Source organism: Pelobates fuscus, chromosome 7 (assembly GCF_036172605.1).
Source record: "Pelobates fuscus isolate aPelFus1 chromosome 7, aPelFus1.pri, whole genome shotgun sequence".
NCBI lineage: Eukaryota > Metazoa > Chordata > Amphibia > Anura > Pelobatidae > Pelobates > Pelobates fuscus.
The window spans coordinates 125,016,733-125,041,675 of record NC_086323.1 but is presented as its reverse complement, the minus strand read 5'-3'; the positions used below and the strand labels follow the sequence as shown (position 1 = coordinate 125,041,675).

Below are 24,943 nucleotides of genomic sequence, written 5' to 3'. Positions count from 1 at the left end.
GTAACTTCTTTTCTGGTTTTTTTTTTTTTTTTTTAGATATATAGATATATAGATATTTCTTCTAGTCTTTCTTCTCCATCTGTTTTCCAGTAGTGTAGTATTCAGTTGCATAATCTTGGAAAATCTGTTTTGTAACTATTGTCCCATATCCACTCAGCCAGACACCACTATATAATTTACTCATGGTCCTTCACATTTTGTGTATGCTGTGCCTCTGTTTCTTCCAGAAACACTTTCCTGCTCCAACTGCTCTTCTTACTTTGGCATTTGTTTTGTTTACTTGCAACATTTTTTCTTGATTTTATTATAGCTTGTTTATTTTGATACCGAGTGGCAAAAGTGATGTTAATCTTACTATTGTACAGGTACAGATCACCTACCAACCAGAGACCTGCTAAAAGCTGTCAAGACGCCCATTATCCCTCCATCCCCACGAGGTAAGAAGCGCAAGGCTAAGCAGGCTTCCACCGCTAGAAGTCCAGAAAAGTGGAAGGAAAAAAGCCCTATGCGGGAGAAAATAATGCAGCCTAACCAAAGACCGGGAAAGAGAGCAGCACAGGTGGCAGAGTCTGAAAGTGCAAGTAAGTCTGGGTCATTATATAACGGATTGTATTTGAACCATTCCAAAGTAGACAAAATCCTCTCATCTTGTATTTTAGTTTTTTTTTCTTCTTCTCATTCTTCCTCTCTCATTATTTCTTCATTACAGCGATTATGTTGAAGGGCATTTCTCCAAGTAGCCGGCATGAGAGTGTGGTCAGGGCTCTGGAATCTTACGTACGTCTTTCTAATCGAGATGTTCGTATCTTAAAGCATCATCGCCATGCAGATCACAGAGGGACCAATTATGGATTTGTAGACCTCAAGAATCACAAGGTGAATATTTAAAATTATGATACAATATACTTAACAGAGAAGAATACAACTAATGAGGTCAGACGACTCCCCAGAAAAAGGGAGGCGCTGTACCCCACTGGAATTACCTCTAGATTAAAAGATCATCTTATAGGTAATAAACTTTTTTATAAATTGACATACAAAATAGGTGCAACAAAAAGTGAAAAGCGATAATCACAATCAATTAAAAAGGAGGGGAAACCTACATAGCTCAGTGTCAATTGTAGTAACAAATGGAAACAGTGTGAGCTACTAAAATTAAATTTAAGCTGTATCAAAAACAACAAAGTATCAAATTCAAGTGAACGGGATATAGTGTTAGAAGGGAGAAGCACTACACATTTAAATCAATCCACCTCTACTGTAGCCACAAACAGCCACAGGTCTACAAAGAAATCCTGTTGGGAAGTACTGAAGAGCCTCAATGTGCTGATGCACTAATACGAGATTTTCTTGATTTTATAACTTGTTTGTGTGTCTAAGGATGGAGGTTATTTACTTATAAGGTTGAGAGATACTACCTTTTATTATTGAGCTTTGCAACAAATTAAAGTCAAAGAATTTTTCCTACATTAACAAGATTATTTTAATTACATCTACTTACTCAATTTAACCCCTGAGAGCTTGAGTACTTCCCAACAGGATTTCTTTGTAGACCTGTGGCTACTGTAGAGGTGGATTGATTTAAATGTGTAGTGCTTCTCCCTTCTAATACTATACACCGTTCACTTGAATTTGATATTTTGTTGTTTTTGATACATACCAATCTGGGATATAGCTTAAATTTAATTTTAGTAGCTCACACTGTTTCCATTTGTTACTACAATTGACACTGAGCTATGTAGGTTTCCCCTCCTTTTTAATTGATTGTGATTATCGCTTTTCACTTTTTGTTGCACCTATTTTGTATGTCAATTTATAATAAAGTTTATTTACCTATAAGGTGATCTTTTAATCTAGAGGTAATTCCAGTGGGGTACAGCGCCTCCCTTTTTCTGGGGAGTCGTCTGACCTCATTAGTTGTATTCTTTGTCTATTTGTATAATTGGGGTTAAGCCCTTATTACCTCTGTAACCTACCCCTGGCAACAGAGTAAGTTTCCTTACATCTGTGGCCAAGAGGTGTGTTTTTCTTTTTTTACTTAACAGAACACCCTGACAATTACTTGTAGACAAAAATCACCATGGATTTAAACTGTGGCTTTTTCCATCAGTTAATAGGCTGCTATTAGAGTAGAATAGAGTAAATTAGAGCCTACGGCCCAGTTTTTTTTGTTTTGTTTTTATTTATATATTTTTTAATTGATTGTGTGGTATTAATTGCATTCCTTAATGGCCTTAATACTTGGCTATCTATTGCTGTATGGAGTTTGTATGAAATTTGATTAGGCAAATAACAGAAATAAAAAAATGTATTGACCTAGAAGTGTCAGGAGTTATTTTAGAAGAGCTTAACCCCTTAAGGACCAAACTTCTGGAATAAAATGGAATAATGACGTGTCACACACGTCATGTGTCCTTAAGGGGTTAAGGCAGTCTATTAAAAGCTATGTACTTGGTGCATTGGTGTGGCACAACTGTGGTGTTGGCGGCCTTCCCATATGCATTACAGATCTCCAATAACCACTTTAATCAGCTATCAACTATTTTTAATACAATAATTTCATCAGGTTTTGAAAGAAATTTTAATGAAGTAAATGTAAACAAAAATGATAAAAACTCCTCCCTACCTTTTAGTATATGACCGGATCCATCAGCCACATACATGTACCTTGGGTCAGACAGTTGATCTCTATGGTCTGCCCTGTTTCTGTGCAGGGAAGATCATAGAGACTGTCCGTTTACAAACACTGTTGAAAGGATTATAATGTTAAAAAAAATCAGGGACATTTTTCCTTTAAAGCTGCCAAATAATTAATTCCCACTTTAATGTGCTTGAAGATTTACTAGTACATAAGCAGTTAAAACCGCATACTTGATAAATATCTTTATTCACTTTGACCAAGCTAAACCGGTTTATTTCTTCATCCTATTCCTAGGAAGCCGTGCGTCTCATAGGACTGATCCGTCATATGAGTCCGCCACTCACTATCGATGGAAACCAAATATCTGTGGAGCTGGCTGTTGGACAACGGAGGTAACCCTGAAATCTGCCAGGAATTGCGCACACATCAAAAAAATATCAAAACAAAGTCTTCTTTAGTTATTTAATTAGATGGCTGTTTTTTGATAGACTGCTTTAATAGTAGTCTTTAATAGTGTGTGTGTATGTATATATGTGTGTGATTTATTAAATTCCACATACACTATGACACAACCTATAACCTGCACACCACAATGATTGATTTTCTTTTTGTGTGTCAACAGTGATATGACTTAATACAATATTAAGGAAACTTGACTAAAGCAATATATATTAGCAAAATACAAACCAGCTCTTTCTATTTCTTTCACTTAACAGGAAGACTACATATATGATGTGTGAGTTCTCAATCATGTCCTGGGATACAAATAGTTTTAGCACAAAAAAATTAATAAATATATGGCAAATGGGTATGGCTTCATGTGGCTTCAGTGGCAAATGGGAGGGAGAGAGAGGGAGAGAGGGAGAGAGGGAGAGAGAGAGACACACACCCCTATATAACCATGTTGCACAGAAAACAACAAGTAGGCTGTCCAAATGAAGATTATCAGGAAAAACATGTGCAATCCTCAATGGAATGGGATTCTCAAAGAAAATATGATGGTACTTTTCTAGTTGGCCTAAATAAATGACATTTCTATATTCTCAGCAGTGTCTTTAAGAAATGTGCACTCAAAAGGCATGTTGGGAACGGGAGAAATACGAGAACAAGAAGAAATCTTAAGTCTAACAACTCTTTTTTTCTGTATAGTGATATGGGAGAAAGCTTCAAGGTGTAGAGTATGTAGATTATAGATTATATACAATGTACCATATAGCTAAGATACTGACTGGGTATGTCAGAAGTTCTAAGATATTGAAAAGGTTTGACAAGAGATTAGAAGTGGTGACAATGAGTGTTTTAACTGTTTATGGCCTGTAGAAAATGCCGTCCACATTTCTTGCAACTATCTAAATTTGATCTGGTTGTTGCTGATTTCAATTTTAGTTAATATCTGTATCCCAGAACATGATAGAAAACCCATCAACCACAAATGTATGCATTCCATTTCAATTTGTTGATAACTGCAAGCGAGGAAATGTGTGTTTTGCTTACATAAATGTAGTCCAGATTTATTCATGTGTGTCACTCAAGATAGATGCTAAAAATAAACCGTTTTGGACATTTTTTTTATACCATTGAACAGAGGCGTGTAGCTACGCCGTAAACCATACTAAACTGTGAATATATAATGTGTGTGTGTGTGTGTGTGTAAATATATTTACTACAGCAGGATATTGGATAAAATGTCGTATTTGGATTTAGTTGTTAGTATGTAAAAATAAAATAAAAAAAATCATAGCCTAATTGTATATTAATTTAAAAATAATGTTCTATGTGGAAGATATGGGCAGTATGTGGCGCTGCGATTCAAGTTTCATATAGATTCCTGTCTCTGAATATATCATATAGCCTTTTTTTCATTCTAGCTGGATATTGTTAAGGCTTATATTTAGCTTTTAATAAAGCATGTCTGTATTTGTGTGCATATTTGAATATACCAGGCAAATGTTTTCTGTGAGCTGAATTGTTGGTCTAGTAAAGGGGTGCCCAAAGGACCCCAGATGTTGTAGAACTACAACTCCCACGATGCTTTGCATGCCGTTAGAATGACATGGCATCATGGAAGCGGTTTTAAAACATCTGGGGATCTACCTTTTGGGCACCCCTGGTCTAGTAGGTCAGAAGTTGTCTAATTATAGTAATAATAATAATGCGTGTTTATGAGAGATATTGGAATTCCCAAGTTTTAGATGAGAGGTACTTCAAAATGTTGTAACAAATGAATTCCAAACATATTCTGGATATAGTTTTATGTTTTTGTAAGATTTCTAACTTTAAATGTTATGCACATTTTAGGACGGATACAAACCGCAATGAGCAAGGCAAATTTCAGAAAGGCAATAAAAATATATCTGGACAGGTGAGCGGCAATTATCTTATAGTAACACTGACCAGAAGGCTAAAAAAAAAAAATTGAGGTCAATATTCGAGTGAAAAGAGACATCCCTTCATTTTATGTTTCCTTAATTTGCATTTTGATCGCTTCTCTTCACCTTTATAAAAGGTTATGAAGCTGATTTACTATGCTTGTCTACTTGTAGCTGAAATTCTCAATATCTCGTTTACAGGGTAAGAGACAAAAAGGTCAGCGCAAAGGTGTTGCATACACTGGATTTACTGCCGAGGGTAAGCGCTTACATGTAATATGCAATATGTAGAAAAGAAAAGTTTTCATACCTATTAACTATATGTTTAAAAGAAAAAAACTTGAAAGTATCCACCTTTTATCCCACCACCGCCACACTAAATACCTATTCACTCATTAGAATGCAGATATGGACATTCTTGAAAATGAATTATGTGACACTCTCATAAACTTGCAAGCATTCATATTCTCAGACAAATAATTAAGTGGGGGCAATGCTGACAGGAGAGAGGCCAAGTGTGTAAATATATTTCCATGTATTACTGAAAGGGACAAATGTACATTATTTCAAGCGGTGGGCAGTACACGGTACTGTAAATGACAAAGACTATGGTAATTCATACATGAAAATGTGCCCCCAGTCTCTGGCTTGGGGTTTCTGACACAGGAAGCTTGGCCTTTCCATCCATGATCTTAATACATATGATCTATTTTAGTAATTAACACATTTCTATATTGAATTTTTTAAGTTAATTGCAGGTTTAGAAATGAGCAGAAAGCGTCTTCCTAGTAAAGAAAAATAAAACACGGCATTTTGTTTTATCTCAAATATGCTGCTTTGCTTGAATAAAAGAGAAGCAGTTGAAGAACTGACTTGTGCTATGACTAGGAGAGTGCAGGTTACACTGTCATGTGCTCCTTCTGTTAACATCAGCCCATGTATCTATATTGCCATTAACAATTGCACTCCTGTTTTGCAGCTGACAATGAAGGACCTAGTTACGTCTTCGATCCAAAAACAGGCCTCTATATTGACCCGTTGACAGACATGTGCTATGACCCTAAGGCTGAGGTATAGCTGCTGTTATAAATGTATTAATTTGTTTGTATATATTTGTATTTCATTGTGCCAGAGGCCCATCACAAAGGAAACTGGGCAAAATAAAGTTACACATATTAAACTTTAACCATCATTTTGTGGCTTATATGAAATGATTTTAAAATTTATATTGTCTGTAATAAGGCATGGCGTGCAGAGCCGTCTTTTCCAACTGAGAATGTGCAATTTAAATTTATCAAGCCCTGTAAAAATTTTTTAAAAAAAATAAAAATTTCAAGACCATTTTCACCATGCCTTTGCCAGTTACTTTTCAGCATTTCATAACCCTTAACAAATAGGATAACAATATTTTCAGTGGGCCCCCTTTGGTTGCACTACAAGTACAATTATTTATATAGCGCCTACAAAATCCACTGTGCAATAGGAAAACAAGACGCAAAATACGTTTGACATATGGGAACAGTAGGTGAAGGGGGCCCTGCCTAAACCATCATTTGTCAGTTCCCATCAAATCATATTTGTTCCGATAAGCAGTGTTTTCTAGCTTTCAATATTGGAATGGAAACAACTTTGACACCAAAGAGAGTGTGTATAGCAATTTGCATGACCACATTAAAATACAATAAGAATCACTAAAAAAAAAAAAAACACATGATTGTGTTGGTGAATAGCTTTCTGACATTATCCTCTATATTGAATGCACTTTGTGTAACTGGCTATAATCTTGTTGTGATGGGATTCTTTATTTTACTATCAGACTTCTGTTAACCTTCTGAACAGTGTCTCATTTGTTGTTTCCTCTACAGCGAAAGAGGGATGAGGGTACATCCCGAAAGGCAGATAGAGATGAACAGGATGGTGACTCTCAGAGGAGAAGAGGTTTTAGAGAGGATAAAGAGAAAGTGAGTTTCTGCTTTCTTACTGCACAGCAACCAAATTTGACTTAAGTTGCTCTGAGGCTACTGTTTGACAACTTAAGTAAAGTCTATTTTTGGGCTGGCACACATTTGTGCATTGAATGATTCCTCATTAACAAAGCATTTAAAAGGGATACTCTATGCCAGGACAACTTTAGCTTAAAGGACCACTAAAGTGCCAGGAAAACAAACTTGTTTTCCTGGCACCACAGGGTCATGACATGTGACATGTCATGATTCCCTTTTATTCCAGAAGTTTGGTCCTTAAGGGGTTAAGCAGCCCTAGCCACATAGTTACTGGCTGTGAGGTTTTTTTTGTAATTTGCTGTTTTTTTTTGTATGATGACCTTTACAAAAACATCTCTTGGATTTTATTTAATTTATTTTTACAATTGGTAGCTACTTTTTTTTTTTTTTTTTTTTGTAGGGATGTTTAATCATCCCAATGAGATGATTAAAACTTTAAGGTTATACTTGCGTGAGAATTATATTTTCGAGAATTACATTTTAGTGTGTGTTTAAAGGAACACTCCATAAAATAATGCAAACAAGTGAGTAGATAAACCCAGATGAAAACTTGCATTTCATTTGTTCCTTGGGGATATTAAAATCTTGTCTTGCAATAGCTGCAGATCTAGTATTTGCGAATGCTGCATGCCCTTCCACAGCACAGACAAAGTCTGAACGACACCAATCACAGGCATAGCCAAGCTACCAGGAAGGTGTAATTAGTTAACTGTTTTATAAAATTGATCATCGAGGGCACACTTCACAAACAAAGTTATAAAGCATTATGTATCGATGTGTGAACCTTGAATTTTCATTAATATTTTTGTATCGATTTGTGCAAGGGGAGAGCCATCAGTGAAGAACCTTTTAAGAAACCATTACCTCCTTCAACAACTAAGAAAGAAGAGCCACCTCCAGAGGTAACCACTCTTCTTGTGCCATTGTATATACTGAGTGAACACAAGTGTGGTTTTATTTTTTGTATGCTATTTGTGATTATCTGTCATGGACACATTTAAATGAAATCTCTCCTGTCAAATGTGAGGTATCCTGTTCGTTTCACTCCTGTGTATTTTTGTTCTTACCTTTTATTTCGTTCACTCACATCCTGTAAGCTATATATTTCTTCTTGTGCTTCTAGATTCTGCTTTTGCTCCTTTTCTCATGCATTTACCATATATTTTTATCTAGCCAAAAGTAAACCCTCTGATTGGCCTCATTGGAGAATATGGAGATGACAGTGAAGAGGAGGAGGATCAGGAGCAGCTGCTGCTTCCTCCAGTACAAAAAAAGACACCTCCCCGTCCACCACCACCACAACCACAACCACCTTCCCCTGTTTCCGTTCCCAAGCTTATTCCAAAACCAGTTCCAAAGCCAGCCTTAACAGCTAGCAGTGCTCCAGAAAAACTCACAGATTGGAAAAAGATGGCATGCCTTCTATGCCGCAGACAGTTTCCAAACAAGGATGCTCTAACCAGGCACCAGCTGCTGTCTGACCTGCACAAGGTAACCACACTATTGCAATATAAAATTGAATTTAAGATAAAATGTACTGTATTTTTTTTTATTATTATAAGTTCCTGTAAATGCTTTGATTTCCCAGGTTTGGCATCCTCTTCAGTGAGCACTGTTAACAAAAGTGACTCATCCAATCTTGTTACTTTTTTTTTTTTTTGCCGTATTTAGTTTCTCATAAAATCTTATCCAACAGTGCTTTATGGACACAACACCTTTGTCAGCCAATTTCTTTAGAAGCTAACAGCTGAACTAAACCTCTCAGGAGGTCATGACACAGTTGTATCATTTGAGGAAGCATTGCAAATTGGGGTGGGCTTATAGAGCAAAACTATTTTTTTAAGTTCAAAAAAAAAAAAAACACCCACCATAACCATGACTGATGCTGCACCTAACTTTTGGGAGCCTGGCACACCCTTTAAAGTAACCTAATTTGTCTGTTCAGAAGACTAATTTTTGGTCTTTTTAATTTTATTTTGGCTTACTTAAAGGATTAGGAACACAAACATGTATTTCTGACCCTATAGTGTTAAAACCACCATCTAGCTCTATTGACAGGTTAACTTTAACAGATAACAGTTACTCCAAACAGTAACATATTGTGACAAATTATATATTTGATTGCTTAGGGAGCTGTTAAAATCTTTTACTTGTTGCCTCTCGCTCCAGCGCTACCATCCAGGGTACTACAGTATTGTAACTCCCCTCCTTCTACTACCTTCTACTCTTTATTGCTTTTGGCCTTTCTTGGAGACACCTCTACAGCATGGCCAACATCATTGCTGACACCATCATGCTGGATTTACGTGCCTGCTGCTGCAGCTTCATACAGAGCATTGCACCAACCGGCAGGTTAGGCCGTTGACCAGATAAACGTAGACTTACCTAACATGGCTACGAGATTAATAATAAACTTGAAATTGTCTCAAAAGAAAGCAGTGTATAATTTAACACAAAAAATAAAAAAATATTTCATTAAAAATATAAACTAATTAAAACTAAGAAAAAGTGGAAACTTTATGTTGTCTTTCTGCTTCTTTGTTAAATTTTTTTTCCCTTTGCAGCAAAACCTGGCTATTCACCAGAAGATTAAACAGTCTGAGAAAGAGTTAGCATACCTCAATCAGAAGGAAAGAGAGGTAAGTGTACATGCATGGACATAAACCATTGATACAAAGTGGCCATCATTAGTTTTTCCATCTGGTATTGGGAACTTTTGTTGAAATAGTTTCATTACTGGAGCCAAATTCTTGTATTAAACTTGTATTTTCACTTTTGGGGTTGTTGCATCACCAGTGTGGCCAAGCACGTGAGTACGAGTAGAGAACAATGCTTTATAAATTATTTTTCCAAGTCAGTCAATGGAATCCTTCATAGGATTCCTGTTTTCCCTTGGTTTTGCAATATGCATCTCAAGTCCATTGTGCAAGAAGATATCTTTTCCCATCAGCAATCATTCATGACAGCGGATGGTAACTGGAAAGAACCTATGTTGAAGCTGTTTAAAGCTCAAACCTTTGCCACATTTTGTAAAAAAAATACGTGAACAAAAGGCAAAAGACTTGTAATGATTTGCGCTTGAGTGACTATATATTTATGGAAAATTCAGATGTGACATTACCATTTTAATGCATATTATTACAGTTGAAGGATGATTGCTTTAATATGAAGCACAGGCTTTGGGTCTTGGTGCAATCCTTGAAATGGCCTTGTTGCCTTTTTTAATGCTTTCCAGGTCATTGATATTGATTGGATTTGTAGGAGTATTCAGCCGCATTAATTCCACTCTTCGCTGGAAGTGTATATAGTTTTGAGAACATCAGAAGAAGTTATTTAAAAAAAAAAAAAAAAAGTATTCTCAATAAAAGTATGTGTATGATTATACAGATATAAATATAATCCCTAATATTTCCAAGTCTGTTACAATTCAAAGGGAACAAAAATACAAAGGTTCTGGGCATTAAAGGGGAATCGTCCCTTACCAGAATTTAAATGTGTTTGCAAGGTAAAAAAAAATAACACTAAAAAACATGCATCTGCATCTTAGCTCCCTGTTAACAATTGTTATAAGCTCTGTCCTTGACACCTGGCAGTTCACAAAGAGCATGTATACAGGAAATTGGAGAAATTAAACAATGTTCCTGCTTTTACTGTCTCATTTTTAATGTGTGCCTGGACTGAACTGGATTGTGAAATAGTTAGCTAAATCTTTAACAAACACTAAAAAGTAAACCAGAGCATCAGATTGAAAGTTAATACAGGTGAAAGAGACACTCCAGGCACCCAGACCACTTCTGCCCAATCCGGAATCCCCATAGGAAAGCATTGAATAATGCTTTCCTGTGGGGAGGTCTAATGCGCGCGTGGCCATTGCCGCGCATGCGCATTAGGTCTACCCCGCCGGCTGACGTCAGCGGGGGAGGGGCATGGGCGGAGCCTGACCCAGCGCCGAGGGACATCGGCGCTAGATTCAGGTAAGTCACTGAAGGCGTTTCAACCCCTTCAGCAACATGGGAGGGAGAGGGACACTGCAGGATCCTGCAGGATTGCTTTTCTGGCAGTGGAGTCCCTTTAAAGGTTATTTGTTTTTTTTAATGTTCAGTTTTCATAGAATTGACAGTACCACTTTACTTTGTTGGGACAAAAATTCTTAGTGGTAACAGATCCACTTTAACAGTTCAATGAAATAGCTTCTCTTCCATAAATTGACAGAATCGAGCAGTTAATGGGCTCTTAAACATGTGAGTAAGTAGGTGAGGGAAATTTGTTTGTGAGCATAACCAATGAGGAAAGTAGGTTATATCAAGTTTTATATATGCAGATGCCAAATGGCATGTTCTCCTTAGCTTGTCTGGCAGATTACATTTGAAATTCAGTTTTCGTGTGATTTCCCTGGGGTTTGGGAAGGCTGGGGTGTCACTAAGCTGTTTATAGCCTGAATGTGGATATTATTAACAGGAAAATCAGTCCATACAGAGGAGATTACAACAGGCAAAAAAAGAGCTGGAGGAACTGGAAAAAGAGGAAGAGGGCGGACGGCAGGTGCAGTCTCTCTTCCTGTTTTCAGATATTTTATGCCTGGCTTTGGGGTGGTGAGGCTTGTCAACAACACTTTAGAAAATAGTGTTAATGGCAACATCATTGTCCGTGTTAAGATCCTTTTCCGAATAGTTTTATTACTGCATCTCACACTGCAGCATGCTGTTACATTCGTGCTAGCCGTGTACCGCTCACACGTTGCTGCATCATTGCACCTCATACCAGAACCAAATGTAGACTATTTCTTGCATGTTCCTAACTTGTTCTCAGTGTTCATGATATGACATTAATCAACTATTATTGGTCTGTCTACAAAACCTACATGTGATCTCTAGATTAGAATTTTGTATGTTTAAACTTGCTTTGTGTGTCTTTTTGCTGCCTCATTCCGCTGGAAAAACTAGTATGTTTACAATGCTTTAACGTGTATTTTGCTCTGTGGCAGGAGAAAACAGAATATTTCGACATTGATTTCCAATCTCCCGAGAGAAAAAAACACAAAGTCTCTAGTGCCTCCTACAGGTAATAAAGGTAAAAACCTCATATTTCCTACTCTGGAAACACATATTATGGTTTTACTTTGTAGAGAATAAAGTTAGCTGACAAATGTATAGACTTTATTTTACTTTAGAGTCAAACTAAGGAACAATACATCTAAATGAAGTGGATTTGGTGGAAAGAACCTGTTGCTGCAGTCTGACAAATCTAAACATTACTGTTTCTAAGAAAGCAGTGTTTACATTTGTCGGTGAACATATCTCTAGTGACTATCACAGAAACAGCAACGAGAGGCATTTCCTCATTAACACCTATAAAAATAGAAGGTCTATGTTTGGCATCATCACTGCCTGTATGATAACAATTTTCCTCATAGAGGAGTATTGGGTTAATGATTCTTTTTGAGAAACATCCAATTGACAGAGAATGTTGATAGCTGTAGATGCTCCACAAGTTTCGGTTTCCGGTGATGCTGGAAGTCCTCATGTATAGCATGACGTGTCCAGCGTTAGGTGACCAAAAGTCACCTAACGATCCGGAAGTCCCTCTTGTGGCTCTCTGGTAACCGCTACTAGAGGTGGAGTAAACCCATAAAGGTAATTATTGAAGTTTATTTTAAAAAAACTGCAATAATTGCCTGTGCAGGGTAAAGGGTGCTGGGACACTAAACCCAGACCACTTCAATGAGCTAAAGTAGTCTGGGTGCCTTTAGTGTCCCTTTAAATAACATTAGTGATATATATAGTGGCTGTTTAGGTCCATGGTCCCCCTATCAGAGATATACTCTTAAAAAAAATTGGATGCTATTTTAAATCCGTTAAAAATGTACATACATTGTAGAACAGTCCTCATTATTCTGCTAATGAATTTTTATATTTTGACAGACACTATTCCTGATTAACTCGCATCCTGCTTTATCCAGCTGTATTGAAATGAAGATCTGTAGATAGCAAGACTAGCAGCACCAAAGTGAAGGTTGCTGGAAACATTGTACAAAGAAAACACAAAGAAGTTGGCCATCGATAGAATGAATAAAAATCCATCCTTTCCCAATGCCATGTACTGTGTTCCCATTTACATTTCTCTGTTGATTTCTGTTTTTGAATTTTTTTGCTGCTATTTGCTTTTTATTAAACTATGAAGTGTTTATTTCTTAGCCTTTTTGATGTTTTTTTCTCTCCCCATTCTGTATGAATCCTTAGATATGATTTAGAAAAGCGAGCCAAAAATTTTATTTTTACTTGAAGTTTGACATTCCTTGTTAGTACTTCTTTGGACATTGCGCAAACACAGAGCCTATATTAACCCTTGCCTCCAAGTTTGATTTTGTTGAGAGAGATTTTTTTTTTATTATTATAATAAAAGATAAACAATGTGCATTAAGTACTCACCTGCCAAGTTTCACCATGATTTGTAGCTTTTTCAGAGATCCTTCTCCAGAGCCAAAAGTGGCTGAGGATTTTCAGCCAATATACACACTCTACAGAGAGTTAAATAATCTAATTGTGGCTTTTTAATTCACTACAATTTAATGTTAAGCAGATACATATGTTATTGCTGGCAGGTCTATTGGTAACAGCTTGGTTTAAAGGAACACTCCATGTGCCATTACCCTACAGCCCCTGTCTGTCCTGGCGCCCCCAATTTTAAGGAGACAATTTGTTTTTTGAACGGTTTAACTTCTTATCTGGGGTACACCAGTACCCAATATCAGAATGCTGGCAGAATCCACACACACGTTGTAAGTAGTCAAGCTGTTTTTAATGGTTTTACTTCCTGCCTGGGGTCTTTCAGGTGCCATCCCTGCCTCCACTACAGCCAACAGAGAGCCAGAAGCTCTTGCTTAGGAGCTTGCTAGCTCTCCTGAGCAAAGCCACGCAATACAGGACAAGCTCATAAGCTGAGAACTGCTCATTATTGGACAATGTGCTAAGCCAGCACTACTGGTTCTCTGTAGGCTGTAGTTGGAGGCAAACGGTGGCACGTGATAAACCACAGGTTAAAAAACAGCCATTCTAAAATGGCTTGACTAATTACATTGGAGGCACAAGGGCATTCCTGTCATCAGAACCACTGAATTTTCCTTTAAACTTATATTTAAGTCCTCTGGTTATATCAAATGAGGTTCAATATTTTAGGGGAAATCTGGGCACCCAATAACCATTGAGGGCCAGGCAAATGGACTACCCCAAAATAAAAGGATTGTGACAGGAAGAGGGAGAAGGCTAGTGACCTTTAGGGATCTGATGAACATTGGGTGGAGTAGACTAATGAAATGTTTGGTGAATGAGCTACTGACCTATGGGGATAGCTGAATGGTGTTTGAGTCTGCTATGGATATTGAGAAACAGTACAGATGTCCTGAGGATGGAATGTTGAGCAGTGTGTGTTCTATGTATAGATTGTGCAAACAGTACACATTATATACCCCTCTGTTTAATTTTTTTTAGAAGTACGGTAATTTGGCAATGACATTAATTCCCCTATACACTAATCCGCCACAACATTAAAACAATCTGTGTAATATTGTGTAGCTCCCCCTCGTGCTGCCAAAACTGCTCAGATGTGTCAAGGCATGGACTCCACAAGACTTCTGAACGTGCCCTGTGGTATCTGCCACCAGATATTACCAGCAGATCTTTTACATCCTGTAAGTTGCCAGGTGGGGCCTCCATGGATCGTACTTGTTGTTGCAGCACATCCCACTGATTGAGATCTGGGGAATTGTGATGAAAGGGCAACACCTTGAACTCTGTCATGTTCCTCAAACTATTCCTGAACAATTTTTACAATGTATCGGGGTACATTATCCTGCTGAGGCCACTGCAATCAGAACACCATTGCCATGAAGGGGTGCACATGTTCTGCAACAATCTGTATGTAGGTGGTATGTGTCAAACTAACATCTATATGAATGTCAAGACCCAAGGTTTCCCTGTAGAACATTGCTCTATGCAAAACACTGCCTGTGTTAGACTGCCTTCTTTCCATAGTGCATCTGGTGGACAGCTCTTCCCCAGGTAAACTAGGCACGTTCACCTGACAATCTACCTGATCTTAAAGAAAACATGAGTCATAAGACTAGGCAAACTTAATCCATAGTCTAGTTCTGATGCTCAGTTCCCCATTAAAAGGTGCCATGGTCGGGGGCGGGGCCGGGCCGCCAAGCTGAATGGCAGCAGCACCTCATATCTCCCAGCCTTGAGCCCAGGAAAACGGCTAAAAACAGCACACAAAATACGATAAAGCGGGATCCCTCTGCATATTACCGAAGAGGAACAGATCAGCTACCTGACGATACCACACTGAACCCGGTGCTGAGATGGGAACATTGAAACTCCTAAAGCGGGCCTACACGCCACATTAAGCCTGGACATGCACGGCACATGTAGTAGCACGGATAACAGCCCAACAGGCCAGGGACATCTAAACCCCGGCAATTCTTCGCTGAGGACAGCAAAAGCCGCAAGGGGGGCCCGGCCCCGCTCCCCCCCCCGGCCGGTGGGGGTAATCCCGGCCGTATGGGGACGACACACTCCAGGGCGGTAGATACCGCGTGGGGCCCACACGATCCCCTACACAGGCAAAGGCCACCAGACAGGGGCCTGCCTGCAGACCTATCCCACAGGAGAGGGAACACAGAAGACTACTCAGGGGAGGCTGACCGGGACACCTCGTGCGGGCCCTGGAGGTTCCAGGCACCAGACGGACCCCCGAGCTAGGCCCCTGACCGCTAGTGGAGTGGGCGCCTGAGCCTCCGGGTCTGTGGGGTCCCCGGAGAGCTTTTGTCTCTGATGTCGCGAGCCCGGTGGGGCAGGACAAACGCTGCCCCTCCCGACGGACCGGTGGTCAGGGGGAATAGCCACCAGCGCCAAATATGTGGCCGGCAGCGGGTGAGACAGCAGAGTGCGTGCTCCAAGTGGACTCACGTGCAGCTGGGGAGGTGCAGGGAGCGGTCGACCCGCGGATTTTGTGGTTGGGTCCAAAGGCCGGTTTGCGCTCCTGAGTGCCCACAGTGCCGCGGGGGACCCGGCTGGCTGGCGGGAGTCGGCTCAAGGGGGACTAATGGAGGCCTGGCGACCCAGGGACAGTACGACGGTGACACAGTAAGAGACTCCTCACAGACGGTCACCCAGGCCGACATGATGTTCCAGCCATGTACAGTTACCTCACCAAGATATGCCTTATCAGCTCCCATTTCCGTGGGGAACTAACGGAACATGTAGGATTCTAGTTTAAAAACTTATAAGCTTTGTCTAAGTTCATATCCCTTATTACTGCTTAACGATATACTGCTCCTTAGAATATACATACTTAGCTACGATGTGCTGTACGGGGCGGTAAATTAGGTAATAATGTATTTCTGCACAGCAGTCTTATTTACAGCATATTAAGCCTGACAAGCAGCATTGCCCTTGGAGGCCAAAGAATGAGAACAATTGCATGTTTAAATGATGGTTCAGCATACTCTGTTGTATAGTACTAGTGAGGAGAACTATAAAGCATACACTATGCCCTAGTAGGGAAGTCAACAAAACATATACTTAGATAGATTAAGTCAGGTCACCGTACATTAACTGACATGATAGACGTGCCCATGCACAGGTAACAACTGGTCTAGGACAAGTGTTTACGCCGCGCTCATGTTAACATGCTACTAGATATAAATAGAGCTTTTAAGCTAGGCGCAATGCTATCAGGCGCAATACAGACATAAATTGGGTTTTATCTGTTATGAAGTTTATATACACTTACTTTCATTGTTTGCATGTTTATTAAATTACGTATATGGCTACCCACGCTGAAAGCGCCATACCACGCACAGTTAGACATGGGTATTGCTCAGAGGACTAATAAGCCTGTAAAATGCGTTACTATACCTGTCAAATGCCTTTGATATACCATATGTTGCAAAGTCAATGTACATCTAAGTTATTCTATTGCTTGTATATAATGATTTATAAGCCTCTGCGCAGGCAACCATGTGTTATTTTCAGATTCGTAAAATGTCTGCTCACGCTTTTTTGTTTGCGACATTAATAAACATATTTAAAACAAAAAAAAAAAAGGTGCCATGGTCGTGGACCGGGATCATCAAGGGCACTCTGCCTGATCTATGGCTAAACAGCCCCATACATTATAAACTGATGCACTGTGTTTTGGCACTTTTCTATCATGGCCAGCATCAGGTTTTTCAACAATTTGACCCACATTCGCTCTTCTGTGTGATAAGACCAGACAGGCTAATCTTCACTCCCCACATGCATCATTAAGCCGTAGGCACCTATTACCCTGACGCTCTAGTTGTCTTTGCTTGCAGCACTTTTGGTAAGTACTCACCACTGCATACCAAGAACACGAGACACAAAATGCAGTTTTGGAGATGCTCCGAGCTCTAGACATCACTATCTGTCAAAGTCACTCAGATCCTTTCACTCGTGCATTTTTCCTGCTTCCAACACTTGAAATTCAAGAATAGACTGGTCACTTGATTCCCAAGAAATCCCACCCTTTAAAAGGTGCCATTGTAACAATATAATCAATATTCACTTCAACTGTCAGTAGTATAAATGTTGTGGCTAATCAGTGTACATATGACTGCTGTAGATGCCACAGCAGCCCAGTACTACAATGTAAAGAAACAATATAATTTGGGAATATTCATTACAAAGCTATAGGAGTAAAAACCTTAAGGTGCGCATACAGGCCTCATGCAAGGATATTTGGATACACAGACAAAGGTGAATTTTGCCTCACTACTCCCTCCCTCCCTCTTTCCTTCCTTGAGAGGGGGTGTGCTTGTCATTGGTGATGTCACAACACCTCCTCTCTGGCCTGGCCCCTTCTTAGTGGGCCACAATGCCTGGATTGATTTTTTTTTCCCCCAATCTGGTTCTGCTCCAGCACCATGTCTCTTTCCCCCTCCAGCTCCTCTGTGTCTCTTTGTGTGTCCCAGTCCCTTTGGGTATATCCCACCCATGTTTGTCTTTTTTGACCCTTCCCTAGCCCCTGTCTGTCTCATTTGCCCCAGGCCCTGGCTGTATCTTTTGCACCCTTCCTCAGCCCCTCTGTATGTCTTTCTCCCGCAGACCATTTTCTCTCCTTTCCAGACCCTCTGGGTGTCTTCCCCTAGCCCCTCTGTTTCTCCTTGTGTGTCCGCAGACCGTCTGGGTGTCTTCCCCCAATCCCATGTCTATCTATTTTGCCCCATCTGTGTCTCTGTGTCCCCCCAGCCCCTCTGTGTGTCTGTTTCTCCACCAAACCCATTTTATGTGTCTCTTCCTCCACTTCCCAGCCCCTCTGTGTGTCTCTTTCTCTCCCAGCCATTATGGGTGTCTGCCATCCAGCTCCAGTCTCTTTTGCTCCTTCCCCAGCCCTTCTATGTCTCTTTCTCCCCAAGCCCATTTTGTGTGTCTCCTTCTCCCTCCAGCCCCTCTGGGTGTTGTCCCCCTTAGACCATATGTGTCTCTTTCGTCCTTCCCTAGCCTCTGTCGGTCTCTTTTGCCCTTTCCATTGCCCCTCTTTGTACCTCCCCAGCCCCTGTATGTCTCCTTTGCCTCTTCCTCAGCTCCTTTCTATATCTCTTTCAACCCCCCAGCCCCATTTGTGTGTCTCTTTCTCCCCTTACCAACATCTCTATATGTCTCCTCTCCCAGCACCTTGTTTCTTTCTCCCCAGCCACTCGCTGTCTCTTTTGTCCATTTCCTAGCCCCGGTCTGTTTCCTTTTACCCTTCCCAGCACCTTGTCTGTTTCTCTTCCCAGCCTCTCTGTGCCTTTTTGCCCCCTTCCCCCTCCCCTGCACCCTATGGATGACTTCCCCCCAGCACCTGTCTGTCTGTTGTGCTCCTTTCCCAGCCCCTGTCTCTATGCCACCTTATGGCTGCGCCGGCCATGTGTGCATACAATATTCCCTTATGTTTTAAAGTACATTGGTGCTTAGCAACCAGCTCTGCAAAATATACCCAAAGGGAATTTGCAATAAAAATAGAAAGACAGGCGCACTTCTGTGTAAGATAAATTAATTGCATTTCCATGTGGAATTTGTTTTTGTTTTTTCAGGGAGCAGCAGTTTTTGGGGAATAGAAATAGATTTTACAAGCCTTAGGGCTGTACATTTTATTAGATATTTGATGTGTACTTTAAACATCTGTATATTCAGAAGTTACATTTGAATCATATTTTTCCACTTTATAGTTGTAATTGTTATATATTGTAGATTGTAAACTCTTTTGAGCAGGGTCCTCATCAACCTGTAAAATTTTGTGTTGTTTAATTTCCTGCTTTATAACATTGTAATTGGTTGCGGAATATGTTGGCACTGCATAAATGCCGTTAATAATAATTGCGATTTTACAATTAATTATTACGATTCGTAATAATTAGGAATTCCCAATTACATATAACTGATGCCCACGCCAACCACCTATATTTCTAATGCTTCACAAATGGTGGTTATAATATTATCAATATGAAATGTGATATATACATTTAAAAAAACAAAAAAACTATTTAATTCTTTATTTTTGCAGTGCATTGCATAAACCATACTTTGAACAGTAATATTCGGTAGAGATAAGACAATGCGTAACCTGGTATGGGTGGAAAACAGGATAACTGCACCAACTTTTATAATTAATTTTATACATGCTATGAACGTGGGCCCATGTCCCTCTGTAGGGAACATAGCTAATCGTGTGTTTAGCTGTGTAGTTCGCCTATGGCCGATGTCCCGTGATGCCGGGGGGTAAATAGGAGGTAGCGTAGGAACGCACCTTCTTATGTGTTCAGAGGTGTCAGCATGCATGCATTTAGTGAGGTTGGGAATGAGGATGCGGTGAGTGCATAGAGGTGTGAGGTCTTATTAGCGTGCTTAGAGTGATTGGGTGTAGCTTCTCCTTAGTGTGGCTACTCAAGCTGTTGATTGTACTCTGTGCCGTGAGCGTAGGTACTCCTGACCAAGCAAGTTGCCGGGGGGTAGGAGGTGTGTATGTGTTGCCATTCTATACATTTGATGGGACTATCTGTTCCCAGTATAATTATGTTCAACCATGTGTGGCATGCTGTGACAGTATAAGGCGAGCTGTCCTGTGCGTTTAGTGTCATACAGTAGTGAGTATTAAGAAATTCAGACAAGGAAAAGAATAGCAGAAAAGCAGCCTATAATCCTAAACAAAAGAAAGGTTGAACAAGAAGATTTTTGCAGTCATTAGACTTGCTGAGACAATGCCAGGATCTGGAATATGCTTCCATTGGGGGGAGGGGGGGTTCAAGTACCTGGCGTCGATCCAGTCCCCATAGGCAGTCTTAGTTCCTTAGCCTGGGAACTCCTGGCCCTCGGGATGAAGGGGGCGACGTGATCAAGGTCCCAAGTGTGCAAGGTAGGTGGGTTGGCAGTCGGGGTCGTTAGTCCCAGTGTCTCCAGGAATGTGGGTGCTTCCTTCATCGAGGTGAGTGTGTGCTGGGTTCCATTCCGGTTCACCACTAAGGATCTGTTAGTCCCCCATCTGTAGGTGATGCCTGCCATTCTTAGGCCACTTGTGATAGGGCTGAAAGTTTTACACCACATGAGGGTAGCTTTTGTTAGGTCTTGGAAAAACGTTAAGGTAGCGCCCTCAAAGGCCAGAGGTGTTTTACCTTTAAGAGCAGTCAGGATCTGTATCTTGTCACGGACTGTTAGGCATCTGAGTATCACGTCGCGGGCCATGTTTGAAGGCGCCTTTGCTGCTGTGGGTAAGCGATATATTTCGTCAGTGGTAAGTTTCTTAGCTGTAGCTTGTGGCAGAAGTGTGGCCAGTAGGCGTCTGGTGTAGTGTGGCAGTTTGTTTGGTGAGATTTCTGCAGGGATGCCCCTTATTTTTATGTTTGTGCGCTGCTGACGTTCTTTTATGGCTGTCAACTGTGCAGTCATGTTTCTCTCGTGTGTCCAGACTTGTAGCACTAAGTCTTGGATCTCGGACATGTAAGACTGCAAGTCCGTGATGTCTTTTTCAGATGCCAGCACTCTTTCTGTGATTACTTGCATATCTTTCTTGATGAGAGCCATTTCCGCCACCAGAATTTTGTGGAAGTCCGACAGCAGCACTTTCAGGTCGTGCCTGGTGGTTGGAGTCGTGCCGGCGGTATTTTCAGGCTGCGGTGGACGTTCTATTCAAGTGTCCAGGGAGGTCTCCGGCATAGTATGCTCTGGTTGGTGAGTGTTGGCGATGGAGCACGGGGTTTCCACGGGAACGATTTTTCGGTTGTGTGGGCCTTTGTAGCATGGCCCCGATATCCCTGCTGTCTGCCGCAGCCCTGTGGGTTGTGGTCGCTCAGAGCGGCGGCCCATGGCTGGCATGTGGGCAGGTGGATCTGACTTTGCAGGGGAAGCATCTTCCCGCGCTCTTCTCGCCGCGGTGCCGCTAAAGAGTACCTCCAGGCCTGGGAGTGTTGGCGTGGGGTAGGCCCCAGTAGGCTGGTTGGGAACCGCAAATAATGGTATCTATCGCTTCAGGATGAGTTGAGGAGTCTTTCTGGTAACTTTTTGGAGCTGGATGGGCATGGAATTTAGAGATATTCCTTGGATTATGGCTTTTGCAAAGGAGCATACAAGAGTGGCGTCTGTTCAGGTTGATGGTCAAGCTCCGCCCCCCTGAAATGTGGCAATACATTTTGTAATGTATATTGACTAAACTGTGATTAGTAAAAAATTTTAAAAATGACATTTTCTACCAAAATAGTGAAGTAGGAAAACAGCTAAATTGGTGAATTCGGGGGGCGGGGCCGGACCGCCGAGCTGAGCGGTCGCAGGACAGCTCAGCTCCTGCAAAAAGAGGCACACAAAGCCTGTAAATCGAGATTACCTGCGACCCTCCAAGTACCCGGGCTGCCTTAGCTGAGTAGAGGCTTGCTCCTGGAGCTCTAGTCCCTCGGAGGAGAGGGCCCGCTGCATCAGGTGGGACCTCGCCTGGCGGTGAGTGAAGCGGACGGCCGCCGCGACACTATCCTGCCCGAAAGACACAAGCGGACTACAGGCGGGTCCGGTCCTGATTTCCCCCCCCCCTCTGGACCCGGGGGGGTGATCCCGGTCCTCACCCCACAGCCGCACTCGGAGGCCGTGATGTACCAGGCCGCAGCGAGGGCCGGAGGCCTGAAGCTAAAATGGCGGAGGCCGCATGTGAGTACCTGAGTGCCAGAAAGAAATGGACTAGCAGCGCTCGCAGACCCAAGGAGGCGACCAAGCACCAAGGCGAGGAAAGCCGACCAAGACTTCAGTAACACACTCACGGGACCTGCCGCCCTACCCTGCAAGCAAAGTGCCTGAAGCACACAGCCTACCAAGATCAAGCCGACAGCATGCCCCTACCCACATGTTCAACTGGGTCTGGGAACGGAATTCTCACAAATGGGTCAGGTGCTGCGATGCCTGAACCTCCTCACTGAACTGCAACTTAATGAGGTGCCCACGGCAGGTATCGGCTGTCCGACTGCTACTCTTAAAGCCGCAGAATGCTGCGATGCCAGTTTAAAAGCCTGAATCGCTATGTCTCTTGGTGCTCCGCTAGCCACTAGATCGCTACCAGACCATGGCAGAGCCTCCTTGGTGTGCACAAGTAATACTCCTTAACTTAGCCTGCAAATGTATGTTTTACTTTCTTTTTCTAAGTCCTTGGCATTTCACTGTATTATCTGATCTCAGAAAACCCACACTCTTGGACATGTTATTTCTCTTGTATACAATGCATGGTTTATAAAAACAAAAAAAGTGCAATGTTCCTGTATCTCACAGTCGAAAAAGCATGCAGCTTAGTTACTACTTATGTTCCTATGTCTTTTAATGCATGTACATTTATCTTTGCACTGCAAAAATAAAGAGTTAAAAAAAATTGTTGAATTCAGTGAAATTATTTTTGCAATTCCATTTTCAGTTCAATAAAATTCACTGCTTAATTAATAAAGCCTTTCATTTTCCCCCCTTTACTTTTGCACATTTATGTTTGCTTATGTTGAACTGCATGTAGCTGTATATAAGTAATTATTTTTTGTAACTCAAAACTGATAGTAGTGCACATAAAACAGGCACATCATTAATCATCATTTAATGCCGCAGTAAACTGGGAGCACCCAATCCGAAATGATCTCCTGGGGAAAACCCATTCGGAAGAATACTCGCATCAGGTCGGCGAGTCACGCAGTCCACAATGGTTAGAATATACCTCTTCCCAGAGGGGCTAGGCTTAGCCAGAGGGCCTATGATATCGACAGCTACTCTGCCAAAGGGGTCTTCGATGATGGGGAGGTGATGGAGCTTGGCCTTGTGCCGGTCGCCCCGCTACCCCACTCTCTGGCAGACATCCCAGGTCTGGCAGTACTGCCTCATGTCCTTAGAGATGCCTGGCCAGAAAAAGTTTTCGGTCCCAAATGCCCTGCCAGGGGAATATCGTGAGCTATCTTCAGCAGCCCATGTTGCTATTTCCTGGGTGCCTGCTTGGTGGTAATAGGAGCTATACCTGACTACTTGTTCTCTGCTATGCGGTACAGTAGCCCTCACTCCCAGAGGTACCGCTCCCCCTCTCTCCCTACAAGACCCAAGTCTGCCCTGTCCCTACATACCTGGAGGGTCGGGTCGGGCACAATCTCCCTCTCGAACTCAGCTGGGGTATCCCAGGGAAGGGGTTCTGGGGTGTGCAGGGCAGAGCTAGGAACTGGGGTCGGAGGATTGGCCCAGGGGGTCTGCGTGCAGGGCCGGCAACAGGGACCCGAGATAGGGGGACTTGCGGGGGCGCCTTCGAGGGGCGATGGCGTAGGGATGGGTGTGGGTGCCTACCTGAGCCTCAGATGTTGAGCCTTGCCGGGGGTTGCGGGCCTGAGGCTGGGTCATCACAGGGTGAGCTTTGTCGAGGGCCCGGACAGGTACATAGGTGGAGGTGAGGTGGCCCAGGTCATTGCCGAGCAGCACATCTGCAGGTAGCCGATCCATGAGGCCGACTTCGACCCTCTGGGCTCCAATGCCCCAGTCAAGGTGAACATGAGCAGTGGGTAGATAGTGGACGTTTCCTCCTACTATTTGGACGGCGATGGTACCACCATCCTCTCTTCTTCTGGGATGAGCTGGGGTCGCACCAGAGTGACAGTGGCTCCGGTGTTTCCTAGCCCCTGCACTTTGCACCTGTTCAGCCGCACTGGCTGTCTGTGGTGGTCCTGGTTATCATGGGCGGCATGGACTGGGTTTGCCTCTTGCAGGATGGTCCAGGCTTCTTCGTTGGGGCTCTGGAAATCTTTGGGGCCATCTTAGTAGCAGAGGGCTGCTGCTCGCGGTACAGTAGAGGCTATGGGGGTGACTGTGACTGTGGTCTGCCCCGGTTTTGGGGACAGTTTGCCTTCATGTGGTCGGGCTGGTTGCACTGGTAGCATCGCCGGTCTGCCCTGGAAAATGCTCTCTGGGGGGTTGCCCGGACCGGAAAGCCCCGAAGGGGAGCCGCGGTAGTGGGGTTGGGTTGGGTTGTAGCAGAAGTCGGTTGGGGGGTCAGTAGCTGAGAGAGAGCAGGGTATCCACATACTCGTCGGCCCATTTGGCTGCTTCAGTCATGGTCTTGGGCTGCTGGTCTCTGACCCATTCCTGCACCCCGTTGTAGAAGTGTTCGAGCATGAACAACTGGAGAATCTCTTTGGGGATCTTGGCTTGTTGTGAGGCCATCCAGCTCTGGGTGGCTCGGATGATGCGGCATGCCCACTCAGCATGGGAGTCCTTTTCGCCTTTCTTGGTCCCCTTAAACTTTCTGTGGTACGACTCCGGGGTCACCACGTACCGGGCTAGTAGGACTTCCTTGACGCACTTGTACTCACGAATCTTGTCTGCTGGTACATCTCGGAAGGCATTCGCGACCCTCCCGGTTAGCGTCCTGGCCAGAATAGT

General features: G+C 42.3%; 1 protein-coding gene across 2 annotated transcripts in view; it reads left to right on the top strand.

Moving 5' to 3' along the window:
- Positions 1 to 13,199, top strand: part of LOC134568183 (RNA-binding protein 6-like) — a 40,732-nt gene extending 27,533 nt beyond the window's left edge. The window contains exons 9-21 of one of the 2 annotated variants that reach the window (XM_063426554.1): positions 366 to 581; positions 710 to 876; positions 2,936 to 3,033; positions 4,940 to 5,003; positions 5,212 to 5,269; positions 5,990 to 6,081; positions 6,876 to 6,971; positions 7,838 to 7,915; positions 8,187 to 8,504; positions 9,578 to 9,652; positions 11,472 to 11,555; positions 11,998 to 12,083; positions 12,935 to 13,199. In XM_063426554.1, the coding sequence (XP_063282624.1) occupies positions 366 to 581; positions 710 to 876; positions 2,936 to 3,033; positions 4,940 to 5,003; positions 5,212 to 5,269; positions 5,990 to 6,081; positions 6,876 to 6,971; positions 7,838 to 7,915; positions 8,187 to 8,504; positions 9,578 to 9,652; positions 11,472 to 11,555; positions 11,998 to 12,078 (1,427 nt within the window). In that variant the 3' untranslated portion in view covers positions 12,079 to 12,083; positions 12,935 to 13,199. The remainder of the gene's footprint in view (positions 1 to 365; positions 582 to 709; positions 877 to 2,935; positions 3,034 to 4,939; positions 5,004 to 5,211; positions 5,270 to 5,989; positions 6,082 to 6,875; positions 6,972 to 7,837; positions 7,916 to 8,186; positions 8,505 to 9,577; positions 9,653 to 11,471; positions 11,556 to 11,997; positions 12,084 to 12,934) is intronic. The other variant, XM_063426556.1, reaches the window with a different exon arrangement.
- The last annotated feature ends 11,744 nt before the right edge of the window (positions 13,200 to 24,943 follow it).